Source organism: Pan troglodytes, chromosome 6 (assembly GCF_028858775.2).
Source record: "Pan troglodytes isolate AG18354 chromosome 6, NHGRI_mPanTro3-v2.0_pri, whole genome shotgun sequence".
Taxonomy (NCBI): Eukaryota; Metazoa; Chordata; class Mammalia; order Primates; family Hominidae; genus Pan; species Pan troglodytes.
The window spans coordinates 8,587,754-8,606,251 of NC_072404.2; the positions used below are offsets into that span (position 1 = coordinate 8,587,754).

General features: G+C 62.4%; 1 protein-coding gene across 2 annotated transcripts in view; it reads left to right on the forward strand.

Annotated features, from left to right (window-relative positions):
* The first annotated feature begins 3,393 nt into the window (after positions 1–3,393).
* Positions 3,394–18,498, forward strand: part of TTYH3 (tweety family member 3) — a 33,080-nt gene continuing 17,975 nt past the window's right edge. The window contains exons 1-2 of one of the 2 annotated variants that reach the window (XM_016945734.4): positions 3,394–3,696; positions 18,292–18,461. In XM_016945734.4, the coding sequence (XP_016801223.3) occupies positions 3,574–3,696; positions 18,292–18,461 (293 nt within the window). In that variant the 5' untranslated portion in view covers positions 3,394–3,573. The remainder of the gene's footprint in view (positions 3,697–18,291; positions 18,462–18,498) is intronic. The other variant, XM_009442576.3, reaches the window with a different exon arrangement.

Genomic DNA, 18,498 nt, shown 5'->3' on the forward strand with positions numbered 1-18,498 from the left:
TCATTTATTTATTATTTTTTTGAAATGGAGTTTCACTCTTGTTGCCCAGGCTGGGGTGGAATGGCGTGATCTCGGCTCACTGCAACCTCCGTCCCCCCGGGTTCAAGCTGTTCTCCTGCCTCAGCCTCCTGAGTAGCTAGGATTATGGGTGCATGGCACCACGCCCAGCTAATTTTGTAATCTTAGTAGAGACAGGGTTTCTCCATGTTGGTCAAACTGGTCTGGAACTCCCAACCTCAGGTGATCCGCCCGCCTCAGCCTCCTAAAGTGTTGGGATTACAGGCATGAGCCTGTCACCCAGGCTGGAGTGCGGTGGCACGATCATAGCTCACTGCAGCCTAGATCTCCTAGGATCAAGTGATCCTCCCGCCTTAGCCTCCCAAGTAGGTGGAACTACTGTGGTGGCACAAGCCACCACACCCAGCTAATTAAATTTTTTTGTAGAGAAGGGTCTCACTATGTTGTCCAGGCTGGTCTCAAACTCATGGCCTCAAGCGGTCCTCCTGCCTCGGCCTCCCAAAGTGCTGGGATTTCAGGTATGAGCCGCTGCTCCCGGCCCCTTTCTTCAAAGAAGGTGACGTTCACAGTTGCCAGGAGTTAGGACTTCAACATATCTTTTTGGGGAACATAATTCAATCCACTACACCTGAGTTATCATTTCTTTCTTTCTTTCTTTCTTTTTGAGATGGAGTTCACTCTGTCGCCCAGGCTGGAGTGCAATGGCACAATCTCGGCTCACTGCACCCTCCACCTCCCGGGTTCAAGCGATTCTCCTGCCTCAGCCTCCCGAGTAGCTGGGATTACAGGCATGTGCCACCATGCCTGGCTAATTTTTGTATTTTTTTGTAGAGACGGGGTTTCACCATTTGCCCAGGCTGGTCTCGAACTCCTGACCTCAGGCGATCTCCCCTGGCTCGGTCTCCCAAAGTGTGGGGATTACAGGCGTGAGCCACTGTGCCTGGCCCTAAGTTATCATCTCACATCATGTCTGCATCAGACTTTCTGGCTTTGTCAAAAGAAAAGGTACAATTTTGCGAGGCTTCTGGAAACAGGGGAAGGAACTCATGTACCCCCTGCCTGCATGTGTGTACCCTGGCAGGGCTGCCAGGCTCGTGTGGAGGGCACTGGAGTTGGGGGCGGGGGGGAAGCAGGAGGTCTGTTTGTGGCCATGGGAGCTGCTGCTAATAGCAGGAACCAGAAACGATCCCAGGCTATAAGGACAATTTCTGCAGCTGGCCAGGGACTGCCCTGTTCATCCCTGGAGTTATGCGACACAGAACTCTGAGGTCAGAGTCAGCCCGGGGCACGGGCCGTGCAGGCGATCCCCTGGCTGTGGAGATGAGGTCACAGGCTGGATGCTGAAGCAGTGTCAGGCTAGGAGTGGGCGTCCTGCCTACGCCACCTGTTCACAGTGAGCAGTCAGCTGGCGCCAAAGAAGAGGACTCACCTGGCCAGGTACCAGCCCACTCCAAGTAGGTAGCCTTGGTCTTAGGGGGTTAGGGGGGGCTTCATTCTGCCTGGAGCTCCCACCATCCTTGGCATTGGAGAGAGAGGAACCTGAGCCAGTATCCTCACCCCACCCCAAATGTCTGGCTCTTCGGCCTTTAGGGATGGAGAATGTGATCGGGAGGTCGCCCCCTTCTGCCTGGCTGTTATTTCCCAGCTGGGTGGTGTCTCCAAGTTATCCAGCGGGTGGAAACCACAGCTCAGCTAGGCCCTCTTGCCCGGTGCCCTATCACAGGAAAACAGGCGAGTCAGGGCAGTCAATGAGCCAAAGTCCAGGCCTCCTGGGAATACACTGCCCGGAACCATCCCTGCCTGCAAAGAGCTCTTCCTGCCAGGAACGGCCTGCCTGCCCACAGAGCTGGCCAAGTCGGGCACAGCAGATGGTAGATCCCGGGTGTGGAAACCTGTTTCTCAGTACACAGGAGGTCCAGGCATAAGGCCCCAGGTGATGAAGCAGAGCCAGGATGCACCCACTGCTCTAGAGTGGGGAGGGAGGCGTGCACCTGGGCCCAAGCACGTACTATGTCCATCCTCCTGGCTCTGGCAGCTCCCATCTCCCCTTTAGCAAAGGAGGAGGCGCAGGCATGGGGAGGCCCTGTTAGGAAATTTGGCTGTGGCTCCAAAGCCCATGATGGGCCCTCTCTGGCAGGTGCCTGAATTTTTAGGCCCCAGGACACCAGAACAGGGCACCGTCTTCATCTTAGGTCTTGACAAAAGACTCAACCTTCCCCAGAGGGGAGGCCGGATGGGGACTGAATCTACCTGCGGATCCACTTAACACTTGTACCTTTAAAAAAATTTTTTTTTTTATTTTTGAGATGGAGTCTCACTCTGTTGCCCAGGTTGGAGTGCAGTGGCGCAATCTCCACTCACCGCAACCTCCATCTCGCAGGTTCAAGCAATTCTCCTGCCTCAGCTTCCCGAGTAACTGGGATTACAGGCGCCCGCCACCACGCCCGGCTAATTTTTGTATTTTTAGTAGAGACGGGGTTTCACCATTTTGGCCAGGCTGGTCTCTAACTCCTGACCTCAGGTGATCCGCCTGCCTAGGCCTCCCAAAGTGCTGGGATTACAGGCATGAACCACCACCATGCCCTGCCAACACTCGTAGCTTTATCATCCCCTTTTACAGACAAGGACACCGATGCACAGAGTGGTTAAGTAACTTGCCCCAGATCACACAGCTCTAGGTGCCCCAGCCAGGCCCTGAATCCAGATCATGTCCATTGTACAGATAGGCCACTCGGTGCCTTGCTGGGCGCTGCGGGCTGTGGGCTGTTGCGTGTGCAATGGGGAGGCCAAGACCAGCCCAGCCCACCAGGCCGGACCCTTGAGTCAAATAAGAAACATGCAAAGATCCAAACGAAGAGCGAATTCATGGAATGAAGCGCAGCTGCATATGCAGCCAGGGTTCCAGCCCCCACGGCCACGTGGAAAGACTGGCTGGCCCGGGTCTTACAGCGCTGAGGGTCGGTCTTCCAGCGCCTTAGGGGCCAGGCGTCCCTCCAAGAAGGCGAGGAAGTAGGCGGAGCTTCTGTCGGCGGACTAATGACGGTACAGAGGCGGGGCCGAAGGGCGGGGACACGTGGAGGGGCGGGGCCATTGGGTAATGGGCGGGGATGCGAGTGGAGGGGCAAAACCATCAGGTAAAAGGACCAATAGAGGTGCAGGAGCGAGTGGGCGGGGCACACTGTGGGGCGGGATCGGCGGGGGATAGACCAATGGTGGGTAAGAGGCGGGACAGAGGGCGGGGCGCGCGGGGGGCTGGGCTGGCGGGAGGCGGGCCAATGGAGGCTCGGAGGCGGGGCCGGCGGGCGGACGGGCGGGGGCGCGGAGGGGGCGGTGGCGGCGGCGGCGAACAAAGAGGCGGCGGGCGCGGGCGGCCGAGCGGAGCCGAGCGCAGCCGAGCCGGGCCGAGCCGGGCCGAGCCGGGCCGGGCCGGGCCCAGGAGCGCGCGGATGATGCGGGCGGCCAGGCGGGGGTCGACGGGTCCCTGAAGCCCGCGCCCCGGGCCAGCAAGGGAGCCCCGCGCAGGCCGCGCGCATCCGGAGGCGGCCGGGCCCCGCCATGGCCGGGGTCAGCTACGCGGCGCCCTGGTGGGTGAGCCTCCTGCACCGGCTGCCCCACTTCGACCTGAGCTGGGAGGCCACTAGCAGCCAGTTCCGGCCCGAGGACACCGACTACCAGCAGGTGACATGGGCCTCTCGGGGTCGCGGGGTCAGGGCCCCCAGGTCACGGCCCCCTCCTCTCCCAGGGTCACGGCGCCCATCCCCGAGGGCCTAAAGACCCCTCATCCCCCCCTCCAGGGTCACGGCCACCTCCTCCTCGCAGGTACCGGCCTCCTTCCTTCTCGAGGGTCCCTTCTGAGTCCTAGGACCCCTTCCTCCAGGGTCATGGCCTCCTCCTCAAAGGTCTAAATGCCCTCCAACCCCCAGTGAGGGTCCACGGCCCCCCTCCCGATTCTGGCCTTCCCTTCTGGTGTCACTAAGGCCCCTGGGTTTCATGGAGCTGCCTCTCCCCACTCCGTGAGCCCCCTTGGCCAGTGGCGGGCCTCTCCACCATCACTGTTGGCGGCCTGGTGCTGTGTCCCAGCAGAGACCCCTCCCCAGATGACCCCCAGGCTCTGAGATCAGAGCGGGTGCCTGAGCACATTGGGTGCAGGCAGGCAGAGACTCCTCGCCCACTCACCCCCGGCTGGGGAATCCCACTGCCAGGCTTCCAGTGGGTGAATGGCCTGGGCCGCCGCCAGCCCTCTGTGGCCGGTAATGACCCCCTGCTTGGCGGTCAGGCTGTGGGATGTACACAGGGTGCCGTGTGTGGCCGTGGGAGACCAGGCTGCCTGTAACCCCCGGGGGAGGGAGGCCCGGCGGCCAGGAAGCACCGTGGGCCTCAGGCAGGGAGGCTGGAAGCTGCTGAGCCCAGGCAGACCTGGGGGGCGGCTGGGGCCCCTTTGCAGCCCTCTCCCAGGGGAGCCCTTAGCCTGGCATCATGCCAGGCCCCAGCACCACCCCCATCGCCAAGCTACTGTCATTTGAGTGCGGGGCAGGGGACCAAGCTGTGGGCATTTCCTTCCTGCCTAGAGATCCGGATTCCAGAAGCCCCGTGACCAGGGTCCCTGGTCACCCGGAGTTTCTCTCTGGACGGATCATGGCAGAGCCCCATGGTGGGGTGGGGATGGCTTTGCTTATCAAAATGGCTTGGGAATCCGGTATTCCGCTGGCAGCCTAGCACCTGGACTCTTCAGAACTGCGTTATCTGTGGCCTCCCGCATCCAGAGGAGGCAGGCGGAAGTGGAGGAGCAGGGCACCTGGGAGCCCACTGCTCCCAGCCTCGCACTCACTTGCACCCAGGCCCCCCAGCCGAGCCGATGACGTTTCCTAACAGATGAGGAAGGGGGCGAGGGATCGGCCCAGGCACGCCCAGACACAGCAGGGAGGAGGGAGGCGGAAGGATTGGTATAAAATCTCACGCCTGCGTTCTAGAAGCCCAGCCCTGGGGGACCGTTCAGTGTGGGGGCAATGCACATTCAGGAACTTCTGGAACTTATTCCATGCTGATGGCTTTGTCACTTGTCCCTGGAGGACTCTGTTGAAGCTGCAAGGAGGGTGTGCTTCACTTTGGAAAGTTCTCTGCCCTGAGGGTTTGGCCCATTTGTCAGTTCTGAAGCTCCGGGGCAGCCCTGGGGCGTGGGGGGCGGCTGTTTCCTGCTGCCCCTTGGGCTGCCACCTGCCCGAGCTGCCAGCCACAGTTGGACTTCCTTCCAGCCCTCCGGGGTGCCTGCATTCCCACATTCGAGACAGGCAGTGAGAGGGAGTGAGGGGCGATGATGTCTGCAGCCCACAAGAGCCTCCGGGGCAGTAGCCAGGCCCCTCTGCTCAGCCTGACCTGCCTGGCCTCCAGCAGGGTGCTGTGGCCCTGGGAGGCCCTGGCTTCTGCCGCCTTTCCTCCCCTGCCCTGCGCTCTGCTCTGCTGTGGGAGGGCTCTGACTCACTCTCTCTCCTGCCTCATCTCCACAGAGCAGAATTAGCCACTGAATAATTCACGATGTGGAAACCGGCCTGCCTCCATCCCCCGCCGCCTCCACTCCCGGCTCTTGGCGAGGGGCTGTGGCGTGAGCTGGTCCTGGCGTGCGTCCTGCCCCTGCCCTTCCAATACTGGTGCTTTTCGGCAACTGCTTGGTGTCTCTGAGCCTTCATTGCCTCATCCTGAATCTGGGCTGGCCGTGCCTCCTGTTTAGGGTCACCCCTGGGAGGCAAGGGCCAGGAGCCCCCTTCCTGGGAGAATGGGCAGTGGGTGGGCCTGGGCTGTGGCAGGCGCCCCTTCCTGCCTCCCCTGGTGAGGAGTTGCTGGCTGTAGCGGGGGGTGGACCCCTCACCCATCCTGACTGAGGGCTCCCTCTTAGCTGTCTCTGTGCTGCCCCAACCTGGGCTGTGCTCTGCTGGGGAGTGGGCATCTGCCCCGTGGTTATGGGGGCGGGGGGATGGAGGGGAGGTGGGGCCTGGTGTTGGGAGTTGGGGGTGTGGCACGGGGGACTGGCCTTTGTCCTTTGCTATTTCTGGCCCCCGTGGTCTGCTGTTGGGAACCCTGGTGAAACCCCCGGAGGGACCAGGGCCAGGTCCTGTTTCAAGGCCCTGCGTGGGACTGCCTGTCACTAGTCACTTTTCCCACAGCCCCAGGAGGTGGGGAGAGTTGTCCATTGTACAGATTAGCAAACTGAGGCTCCGAATCACATAGTAAGTGGTGGGGCCGCAGCCCTGCTGTAGGTCCCTCATCCAGCCCCCCGAGGAGCCGCGGTCAGCCTGGAGTCGCAGGTTCCCCGGATTCCCCCACGGCTGCCTTGCCGCTGGGGGTGTGACCGTGGGATTAGAAGCTGATGGGGGCTGAGGGATCTGTGAGAGGGCAGGGGGTGGAGGGGCATCTGGGGTCGGCTCTGTGCAGCTCCCCAGCCAGTGACTGTCGAGAAGGGCTCCCGTGCTGCCTGAGCATCTGAGTGAATGGGGGGCTGTTGTTCACAGGAGGGATTTGGAGGCCCACAGGAGGCCTAAGACTCCCTGGTGGCCCCGCAGCTGAGCTGGCAGGGCTGGGCCTGAGGCCTCTGGCGTGGCCCGGGGCCAGTCAGTGCTGCATAGTGAGTCCTGAATGTCAAGTGGGTCTGGCTGTCCTGGCCCCGGGCAGGGGCCCTTGAGGGCAGCAGAGCCTTCTCTTCAGCTAGAGCATCGCAGGCCTGCACCCTCGCTCTGTCGCTTCTTCCTGCGTGACCTTGGGTGGTCCAGACACTGTCCTGGGCTTTATTCGGGGGAGGCCTGCCTGCTCAGCTCCCACCAGCCCTTTGTGACCCCGTGTCCTCAGGCAGGGATCAAGTTCATGCCCACTGACCTCAGCCTCTCTTTCCGGCTGTCTCCTCCAGCTCAGGGCAGGCCAGATGCAGGACAACAGCTATGGACTGTGGTGGGTTGCAAACCCAGGCGGTGGGAGCCCAGTGGTCAGGGAAGGCTTCCTGCAGGAGGTGGTGTTAACTGGCTTGCCATGGAGGTTGCAAGCCCGGCTGCCGACAATCAGAGGGTTAGGATTTGCCTGCTCCTTTCTGACTCCTCCATGGGCCGTGCTGGCCCTGGCAGGTGATGGTTTCACTGGGACATCTGCCTTCCAGGGCAGATAGTAGGCCCTGCCTCAGTTTGCCTAGCATGGGGGACGTGTTTTCCACTAGAGCCTGGAATGCCCAGATGTTTCTGTTGAGACCTTAATGACAAGACTGAGGTCACCATACAGAGACCTTGGGGAAGAGCTTCTGGGCTGGGGGAACGGCAGGTGCAAAGGCCCTGAGGCAGAGAGAAGCTTGAGCCTCGGGGAGAGGCCTCAGCCCCACGTGCCAGAGGGTCGCTCTGGTCTGACTGCGCACGGGGAATGTGCTGCCTCAGGAACTGGTGAGCCCTCTGTGCCAGGCACTGTGCCAGCCCAGGCTGGATGGCCACTCAGAGGGGATCTGAGCTCTGGGAGTAGGGCCAGTGTTCTCCTAGCAGAGTTGGGAGCCCGGCTCCTAAGAGCACAGCACCTCTGTCTGTGCCGCCACAAGGCGAGGTCAGCCTTGTGCCCAGTTGCAGCCTGGGGGGCAGTTCCCTGGGGCAGGGCTGGCCTGTTATCCTCCTCCCCACTCATCAGAAGGAAATGAGTTCTGGTTAAAACGGCAGTGTTGGTCGCCTGTCGCCTGTCTTGTCGTTTACGAAAGCGGTACACGTTCATGGAACATTTGGGGAAAAGGGAAGAGCGTGAGACAGAAGCGTCTCTCCAGCTGGGTTCAGTCCAAGCGCATAGAGCTGTAGGGTGGGTGTCCCTGAGAACTGGAATCCTATTGCTTTTGACATGTCTTGTACGTTGGACCGTGTTCCAGATGCTTGTCCAGTGTCCCACGGTGCCAGGCAGGATTCTGTACCTACAGATGACAGACGCGGGCCAGACACGGAGGCCCCCGGGGAGCTGGGCGGAAGCTTCAGGAGCAATCCCTGAGTGGACGGGAGCTGATGAACTAGGCTGGGGGTGTGCAGCGAACGGGACCCTGCACTGGGGGGTGGAGGTGGGCAGGAAGCCCCTGATGGCTGGTCCCAGTCCACTCAGGATTTCCATCTTGGCCGGTGTCTGCATTCCTGGGGAGACTCCGATTGGCCGAGCTTGCCTTTTGGCCAGGGGGTGTGAAGCTGTGGGCCCTGGACCTGCTTGGGGGTGGGTGTCAGGCCACCCTTGGCTCGGCCGCTGCCCGCATCAAGGGTTCCTATATCTGGGCTCCTGGTTTTTGTGGTGCTGAGGGTACTCTGGCCACCTCTGTTCCCAGGAGACTCTGGGGTTCTCAAGCCCCTTCCTTGGAGTGCAGCAGCCTGGGACCCTCTAGAAGTCCCCGAGGTCTTCACGGCTTTTTGTAGGTGTGGATGTTGGGGTGGTAATTCTTGCTCAGGGTGCTGGCTCCCCGATCTCCCCAGTTCTAGCATCACCAGGGGCCACTCCAGTCTGTGTGTGTGGGACCCCCGCCTGCCCCCCACTCGCCTGAGACTCGAGGGCCAGCTCTAGGACCCCTCTTCTGGGCATCTCCATGGTGACCCTTCTTCCTCCCCTGACCCCTGGGCAGGGCCCTGCCAGCCAACCCCGTCTAAGGGATTTGCAGTGTCAGCTGCTCTGACCCCCGGCCGGGGGCTCTTGGTCAGGCTCTGGGGGAGCGGGGAGCCCTGCAGCTTGGTTCCCCAGGCCACGGCGGCTCTCCCCGGATGCTTGTGCTGCTTGTTTCTAAAGCACTTTTCTTGGAGACCACCCAGTGGCCCTGGGAGGTGGACACTGTGTCCCCGACATAAGCAGAAACGGGGGCCGGCCAGCATGGGGGGCCGGAAGACTGGGCGCAGGTTCCAGCTGCAGCCCAGCCACGTCCGTCCCAGTGGACACGGCGTCAGCACAGTTCGTGAACCCAGGGGTGCAGGTTTAGGGGGCTCAGGGGCATCTACACTTCCCCCACCTGCCCCACCGTCAGTTCTGCTGAGGCCTCGGCTAGAGAAGAGGAACCGAATCTGCAGCCAGGGGCCTGGGGTCAAGGACATGGGAAGTGCCTGACGTGGCCACCGGGGAATTGGCATGTGACAGCGGGTGGATGGTGGGTGTGGGAGGGTCACAGGAGGGCCTCCCGTACCCGGGCCTGCCGCTGTGTTCTGCAGGGAGCCCACCCAGGCCCTGTGCTGGGCCTCACACCATCCGAGGGGGCTTCTCACAGTCTTGGGAGGCTGGCTGAGACCTGAGTCCTGTGGGGCAGCACCCGCTGTGGCTGAGTCAGGCCCATGTTGGCCGAGGGTGTGGGAGGAAGCTGGGCCACCCACAGAGTGCCAGTGCCTTCGGCCTCTGAGGAGGGTACCAGCCACAGTGCCCCTAGCCGTTCTGCCCCCCTTGGGCCTGTGCACGCTGGCCGGGTTCCTGGCCATCGTGGAAGAGCACTCCCGAAGTTCTGGGGTGCACCCAGCTCTGAGCCCTGCAGCCCTGTGTCTGGGGTTCGGCCGTGCCCTCTGGGCTGCCTCTCCCTGGTAGGGAGCTGATCCCGGAGATGGGGCTCCAGTCTGGCAGCTCCTGGCTGGGTCTGAGGCCTGGGGCCCGGTCCCCAGGCGGCTGGTGCAGAGGGCTGCAGACAAGTGGGAAGAGCAGGGGATTTTCCGGGTGTCACGCTGGGAGATGTGTCGGAGCACGGGGACCAAAATAGACACGCTTGCTGCAGCTCTTTGGTGTCTGTTCCTTGCACGAGGGGGAGGGCGGGCGTGGGCAGCGGGAGAGCTGGGGTCCCCCGGCTACAGGGTGCAGGAAAGGGGCCCGGCCTGTGGGGAGACGGGCAGGAGCGGCTCTGAGCCTCAGCCCCAGGGCTGCCTCTCTGGCCTCCTTCCAGGCCATTCCTGGAGGGTGAGGGCCAGCCCGGAGGGAGCCCCGGGGGGCGTGGGGCAGTGGGTGTGGGGCCATGTGCAGCCTGGTGACCTGGACCTCGGACCTCAGGAGTTGGGGACAGGGACACAAAGTTGGCCCCGACCCCGGCTCCCACGTGGCCGCTGCTGGCTGCACGTCCTCCAGGCACGGCCAGGAGCTCACCGTCATGGAATGCGTGAAACCCAAACCCAGCCTGGTGGAAAATCTGTTTTTAATTTTGGGCCAGTGTCGCTGGGAGCCTGGGCCGAGTGTGCTATGGGTAGGGGCTGGGGCCACGTGTCCAGCTTGGCCGCATGGGGGGCTGAGGCCTAGCCAAAGACTGTGACCCTGGACCCCCCACTTGTGCAAGGGGACCCACGAGGCAAAGGTAGGGGGACCCACTTCCCAGTGGCGGGCCCCTGACGTGGGGGTGGTGGTAGTGGCTCGCACACACCGAGCCCACCCTGGCCTCCCCAAACAAGTCTTGGCCCTAGGGATCCCGCCCCTTTCCTGACCCTGGCCCAGGACACCTGGGGGGTTCTCACAGTGCTGAGGGCCAGAACCCCTCAGTCTGCATTGGGGTGTGGGACCCCAGCCAGCCTCTCAGACACCCCCAAACCTTGTTGCTTCCTCTGGAGGAGGGGCCTTGGGAGTTCCAGGCCTGGAGTTCAGCATCCGTGGAGGCAGGTGGGGGTCACTCCCCTCCCACTCCCACCTCTCGCCTGCCACGTCCTCCCGGAGCCCCGTGCTGCTGCCACACGCACAGGCTCAGGCCAGGGCCTGGCTGGTCCCTGCTGCCAGTGGATCTTCGGCATGCAGGAGACGTTTGCCGCCTGGACCCTGTGCCAGGCCTTGGCTGACACTGTCCCCGGGCCAAGAGTGCCCTCCCCCACCTGTTGCGGTGCCCACGATGCTCCCCACAACGGGAGTTTCAGTGACCGCCTCGTTCCTCTTCCTGCCTCCCACAGCCTCCGAGCTCACAGGGCCGGCACTGTGGGCACAGGGGAGCCCCTGACCTAGCGCGGCCGAGCTGTCTGTCCAAGCCTGGGCCCCAGCACCCAGCGCAAGCTGCTGCTAAGATGCCCTGGAAGCTGATGCTCCCAATTAGCCCGGAGCCCAGCCAGGACCACAGCCGTCAGTGTGGGAACTCCGTCCCCATCCAGGAAGCCGGGGGTGACTCTGTCCCCACTGCAGTCAGGCTGTGTGGCCGTTACCATATTGTGTGTCTGTCACATGCCGGCGCCTCTGGTGGGGTTCTGGCCCCTCAGTGGACTTCATGCTTGGCCTCTGTGGAGCCTGTCCCTTTCCCTCCTCCAAGCTGTGTCACTTCCACACGAAGCTGGCACGAGGGGCGGGGCAGGGCTGGAACCCACCTTCTGCCCACCCCTTCTCTGGCCACCGGGGGCTGCTTCTCCTGCCACCCCTGCTCACCGTGCCCTGTGGCTGCACCCCTGGGGCTCGCTGGTCCCTCCCAATGCCACGGGCAGCCATCATCCTCAGCTGTGGTCACGCTGCCTGGCCTGCCAGGCTCACCCGCCCCCGCTGTGTGACTGTGGACTCTGGAACTCCCTGTGCCTAGCAGCGTGGCTCCAGGACACGGGCCCTATGTCTTCGCTTCCCTCCCTGCTCAGGGCGGACCCGCAGCAGTGTCCAGCCAAGGAGCGAGCAGCTGTGGCTGGAATGGCAGGGTGGTGGGATCGTGGCCACTGCCTGTGGCTGGGGCTGGAGGCTGCATCGGGCCAAACTTCTCATCAGAGTCCCTGTGAGCACCCCCCAGTGGGCCAGGGCCTCCTCAGCCCAGCCACGTGCCACGGTAGCCCACAGGTTGGTGGCACAGAGCGGCGTGTGGGTCTGTGGCGCAGGGTAGCAGGGTGGGCAGCTGCTCCCAGGGGTGTGCATGTAGAGCAGCCGCCTGTGTGTGTGTGGGGGGACGTGTGTTCCATAGGCCGGCCGTGACTTGCTGTGCACCCTCCCGAGTGGCATGCTTCCTCACACGCTGCCAGGCCCAGGTCCTGCCACCAGGTGCTCCGGGAGCCACCAGGATGCCCAGCAGCAGCCACCTGTGCAGGTGGCAGGCAGTGTGCCCTGCCCTGCTGTCATGCATGGCCCTCCCACCTTGGCAGCCTGGTGTGGTGTGGCCTGTGCTGGCGCTGAGCCTGGCATTGCGTTGGGGGGTGCCTGTGTCTGTGTGGCTGATGGGAGTCACGTCCAGACAGGGCCTGGAGGCAGAGTAGGCATGGCCAGGAGGCCGCGGCAGGCGTGGGGCACAGGCCTCACAGCTGCTCGTGCACGTCGTCTCCTCAAGTGTCCTGCCCCGTGGGCCGTCCTAAGGCCTTGTGGCTCACTGGGCCCTCCCTTCTCCAAGCAGGGCTGGGTTGGGGCCACCCACCTGTGCAGGCAGCCAGGTCAGGTTGGGGGTCTCGCCTTACAAGTGCGGAGCCAGCCGAGGTTCACACAGAGCAAAGGCTGCAGCACCGGGTTTCGGCCTGGGTCTCTAATATCCTGGGGACATCCTGGAGGAGATGGCCTGTGTATGGGGACAGTGGGGCTTCCCTGAAGGGGAAGGCTCCAGGCTCAGGGACAGCATATGCCTGGGTGTAGAGGCCACAGAGCCCTGCCCCGAGCCACACCCCAGCCCTGCCCGCTTCTCACCAGCCAGTGCCCCAGGCATCCCTGCCAGGCCAGGGAGGTCTTGCTCTGGCCCAGGGTATACTGGGATCCTATCGGTAGCAACCTGATCTGGGACAGAGTAAGGCTTCAGGCCCCTGCTCTCTGGCTGGCTGGGTGTTTCCAGAGTTGGTGGGGTTTTGGGGGCTGCATTTTGGGGGCTGCGGGGCAGTCGGGGGAGTCTGGGCTCACGGTGGGAGGGGGCATCCCCCGTGGATGCCGTCTGTGGCTGTGGGGCTGCAGGGGCTTGGAGAAGGAGGGGGTGGCCCAGGGCCGAGACCAGGAGCCCTAGGGTGGGGGCAGGGGGACTGAGGCTGCAGGAGGGGGTCGCCCCCAGCCCCCTTGGCGCATGTGTGGCAGTTGAGTCCTCTCCGTGTGCTCCGCGGAACCCAGCGTGCAGCTTTCGCCTCGCCTGACCGAGCCTTTACATCACTTCCACCACAGACGGAAAATTTCATTTGGTCAGAGCCCAGCTGCTGATCAGACAGTTCCCATTCTTTCTCTGAATGGGCCAGGGAGGGGCGGAGGGGCCGCCAGCCCGGTGGAGAGAGGTGGCTGGGCCACCGTAGGAATGCCGCTGGCCCGGTGCCCCGCAGGAGACCGTCTGCTGGGAATCTGGCTTCGGGAAGTGGGTGCAGAGGTCAGGCTGGCCACGGCACGCTCCCCGCAGACAGCTGGGCTCAGGCCTGGCGCGTTGGGTGCCGGGGCTCCGACGTGGGATGAAGCAGCTGCCTGGTTTGCTGAGCACCCTGACACCCAGGCTCTGCATGCTCGCAGTGGTGGGCTGGGACCCGGGCAGCCCAAGTGGGCTCCCTTTGAGGGAGGCGCCATCTCCTTCCTCAGTTGGGGGAAGCCAAGTGAGGCTGTCCTGGCAGGGGCCCCGAAGCCTGGCCTCTGGCCCCTAGGGGCTGAGGAGTGAGGCTCCGTTTGCAGCTGGCCCCATCCAGGCAAGAACAAGAGAAAGCTGCCTCAGCCAATCGCGGTGCTCACACCTGTAATCCAGCACTTTGGGAGGCCGAGGCAGGTGGATTGCTTGAGCCCAGAAGTTCAAGACCAGCCTGGGCAACATAGCCAGACCCTGTCTTTACAAAAAAATTTTTTAAAAATTAGGGCAGAGGCCAAGCACAGTGACTCATGCCTGTAATCCCAGCACTTTGGGGGACTGAGATGGCAGATCACCTGAGGTCAGGAGTTGAAGACCAGGCTGGCCAACGTGGTGAACTCCCCGTCTCTACTAAAAATACAAAAATTAGCCAAGTGTGTTGGTGCATGCCTGTAGTCCCAGCTACTCAGGAGGCTAAGGTAGGAGAATCCCTTGAACCTGAGAGGTGGAGGTTGCAGTGAGCCGAGATCATGCCACTGCACTCCAGCCTCAGTGACAGAGACTCTGTCTCAAAAAAAAAAAAAAAGAAAGAAAGAAAGAAAAAGAAAATTAGCCAGGCGTGGTGATATGTGCCTGTGGTCCAAGCTACTTGAGAGGCTGAGGCAGGAGGATCACTTAAGCCCAGGAGGTTGAGGCTGCAGTGAGTGGTGATCGTGCCACTGCACTCCAGCCTGGGCCACAGAGCAAGACCCTGTCTCTAAAATAATTTTTTTCTTTCTTTTTTTTTAAATCGTAGACTTGGGCTGGGTGTGGTGGCTCACGTCTGTAATCCCAGCACTTTGGGAAGCTGAGGTGGGCAGATCACCTGAGGTCAGGAGTTTGAGACCAGCCTGGCCAACATGGTGAAACCCCATCTCTACTAAAAATACAAAATTAGCCAGGCATTGGTGGCGGGTACCTGTAATCCCAGCTACTTGGGAGGCTGAGGCAGGAGAATGGCTTGAACCTGGGAGGCGGAGGTTTCAGTGAGTCGAGATCACACCACTGCACTCCAGCTTGGGCATCACCAGTGAAATTACATCTCAAAAAGAAAAGGCTGGGCACGGTGGTTCACGCCTGTAATCCCAGCACTTTGGGAGGCCGAGGCGGGCAGATCATGAGGTCAGGAAATCGAGAGCATCCTGGCTAACACAGTGAAACCCCGTCTCTATTAAAAACACAAAAAATTAGCCAGGCGTGGTGGCGGGTGCCTGTAGTCCCAGCTACTTGGGAGGCTGAGGCAGGAGAATGGCGTGAACCCGGGAGGCGGAGCTTGCAGTGAGCTGAGATGGCGCCACTGCACTCCAGCCTGGGCGACAGAGCGAGACTCTGTCTCAAAAAAAAAAAAAAAAAAATCGTAGAGTCCCCAGTACTCCAGCTCCTGTGCTGCCTTTTCTGTTTTTCTCAGCGTCTCTCACCATCCAGCAGGCTTCACAGTTCACTTACGATGATGCTGAGTGCCTGTGTTCCCTCACCACCCTGCAGGCGGCACCAAGGGCAAGGGTGCCTGGTGCTTAGCAGCCTCTCCCCACCGGGCATGGGCGTCCCCTGCCCACTGCCCCTGGGCATCAGCCCTCTGCACCAGGGCAGTGCCATCTGAGGGACGGGCTTGCCTTGCCCAGATCCTGTTTGGCCAGGGCTTATCTCGCTCTGCCTCCGTTTTCTCATCTGGCAAGTGGGAGTGGGTGGCTCTGGCGCCGCCGAGGAAGTGATCTGGACCTGGAAGCCCTTTGATGTACGCTGATGCCCCGAGCTCTGGGTGGACATGCCAGGCCGGTGGCTGCGGAGGTCACAGCGGGGTACCTGTTTAGGCTCTGCGTAATGCGTGTCTGGGATTGACCTGCTCTTCCAGTCCCCAGCTCCTCACCCCAGGAGGAGTTTCCCTGCGAGGCTGTGAGTCCCAGATGTGGAGTGCAGTACAGACAGGCCCTCCTAGAGTCATGTCCCACCTGAGCACAGGGTCGGGGGAGCGAGGGTGACTCCAGCCAGGGACTGGGGAGGCCTCTGCAAGTGGAGAGCAGAGGGAGGGCTCGCTGGAGGAGTCTGACCAGCCCGGGGCCAAGATGCGGCTGGTTGACATGGCCCCCAGGCCATGGGAGCCCAGGGGAGGCCCTGTGGATGGAAGTGCAGACGTGGGCATGGGTCCTGTGGAGCTCTGGTCCCGGGGGGCATGGTCAGCTGCCCCTACAGGCCTGTTCTGCCCTTGGCCTCTGAGCTATAAGGAGGGTACTGGCAGGGCCTGCAGTCACTGCCTGTGGGGTCAGCACCTCCACTCCATTCCCAGCCCCACATAGGCAAGGGCAGACCCAGGGAGCCCCAGAGCGTGGCTTTTCCAAGCTCCCTAACGTTTATAGACAACCCACTGAGTACAGAGCATGGGTACCGTGCTGGGACTGTTAATATGAGGCCCCGCCAAGTGAATGGACTGTCTCCGCCTCCCTGTGTGATCTTGGGTAAGCCCTACTGGGCCCTGAGGACCCCTCTGTGACATGAGCTCCCTGGGACCATGAGACCACCCTGAGCTGATTCAGTTTCAGTGGCTCTGGTGCCAGCCCTGGGTCCTGCCCCCGGAGGGTGGGGGTGCAGGGCCCAGCAGTCCTCCTGCCATTGCAGGGGCGGTAGGCACTTGTGCATGGCTGAAGGAGTGGGAGGGTGCCCGCCCCTGATGCTCTGCAGTGCCCAGATTGCTGGCTGCTGGGCAGCCGTGGACACACCGGTGTGGCTTTGGACCATGGCGGCTCATTTCTGGGTGTGCCGGGCTGGTCAGCACCTCCCTGGCTGGGTGGAGGTGGAAAGGCCGCCTTCGGGTGTGGACGTCGGCCGGCTTCCTGGAGGGCAGGACACGGCATCCTCCCACTGCCTGGCAACCGTCTCCTGGGAGATCCAGCAGCAATCCCATTGCCCACTGTGGCTGAGCCTCTCATCCCAAGGGGGGCCAGGCAGGGGACCATCTGCCCCAGCAGCTCCCAAGGCTGGGGTCCCAAGAGGGCCACACTGCTGAAGCATTGAGATGCGGGGAGGGAGGCGTTTCTCTGCAGTAGTGCCAATGAGGGCAGTGCAGGTATGCCTGGTGGCCACCCCACAACACTGAGGGCCCCAGCTGCTGACACCCCCCCATGGGCACCCCCAAGTTAGCCTCTAGGTGGTCCCTGGCCCCATGATGAGGCGCAGCCCTGTGTCAGCTCCCCATCCCTCCCCCGGCACAGGAAGTGTGTGGAGGTTCTGGAGGGCTGAGCCGGGGGCAGGGCTATGCTGAATCCAGGGACCTGGGGTTGCAGGGCCTGTGTGCTTTCTCTGTAGCTTCTATGAAGCCCAGTTTCCCTGTGGATGAAATGGGGTGAGAGCACTCGGCCAGGCAGATCGAATGCAGTGCCAGGAGAAGGGACAGCTCTGGGGCTACGTTACCCTCCCTCCCCGCAGCGGGTGCTGAGGAAATGTCACTGTTGCATCAAATTAGCCACTTCCTGTGGGGGTCGCCTGGCCTCGGGACAGGGGAGCTCTGGTGTCTGTTCTGTGGTCTGTCTTTTGTGTTCAGAGACCTGGGGAGAGCCACACTGGAAGGCCGTGCTTGGAGCCAGACAGGGCTGTGTGTCCGATGGGGCGCCTGTATGCAGCCTGTAGCAGTGTGGGGCCAGCCCCACCATCTCATCCAGCGTGGGGGCACGCCATGGACAGTGCCCACCCCTGAGTGCAGCTTCTCGGTGCACAGACCCCAGACAGGATCAGACTCCGAATGGGGCCTCTTCCATGTTCACCCCTCAGAAACACTTTCATGGTCAGCAAGAGGGGGTTCAGTCCCCCACAGGCTCCCAATTTCCCTACCAGACCTGAAAACCTTAGGACTACAGCTGGGGTGGGGGATCCTGCCAGGACTCAGGTAGGAGAGTTCTGGGCCTGAGACGGGGACGGGCTCTGGGGTCCTGGGGCTGTCTCGGGCTGGGGGTGAGGACAGTAGCTGATGCCAGCAGCCCCCTCCCCAGGGCTTCGCTTCTTCGGGGGAGCAGCAGCACTTTTTTTTTTTTAGACAGTGTCTCGCTCTTGTCGCCCAGGCTGGAGTGCAGTGGTGCAATCTCGGCTCACTGCAACCTCTGCCACCCGGGTTCAAGTGATCCTCCTGCCTCAGCCTCCTGAGTAGCTGGGATTACAGGCACCCGCCACCAGGCCCGGCTAATTTTTGTACTTTTAGTAGAGATGGGGTTTCGCCATGTTGGCCAGGCTGGTCTCAAACTCCTGACCTCAGGTGATCCGCCCGCCTCGGCCTCCCAAAGTGCTGGGATTACAGGCGTGAGCCACCCTGCCCAGCTCAGCAGCACTTCTTTCTACAGAAGATAAACCAGGCTCGGAGAGGTGGAGGGACCTCCCAAGTGGGGCTGTGGCTGCAAAGATGGTGGCTCACCAGCAGCATCCTCGTTTGTCACCCACATTGGCTACCTCCATCCAGCGCCTCTCCTTGGGGCCTGGTGGGGCAGACGTCCTGAGCACCTGCCCTGGACTCTGGGGACCCAGTGGGGAGGGGACATGTGCCCTTGCTGGAGCCACAGAAGCCTGGAGTCGGTTCACCCGGCCCCTCCTAGTGGCTATGGAGTCTTCATGCTGTGCAGCCTTGAGGATGGCGAGACCGGGGTCCCAGGTGTGGGGTCCAGGCCTGGGTGACCCCAGGTGCATCACTGAGGTGGTGGGAGACTCCATGCCTCACCTACAAGTCGGGGATGGGGCCCACCTCCCAGGGCTGGGGGCAGGATTAAATGGGAGTCTGCGCCAGGACCCCTGCTGGGGCGGGGCGTGGGACTCTGAGCTGGGGGTCCACCCCTCCAGCGCCTCTTCCTGCCTGCCCTCAGGCGCTGCTGCTGCTGGGGGCCGCCGCCCTGGCCTGCCTCGCCCTGGACCTCCTCTTCCTGCTCTTCTACTCCTTCTGGCTGTGCTGCCGGCGGCGCAAGAGCGAGGAGCACCTGGATGCCGACTGCTGCTGCACGGCCTGGTGTGTCATCATCGCCACGCTGGTGTGCAGGTGAGCGCGGTGGGGCGGGGACGGAGGGCGGGGCCAG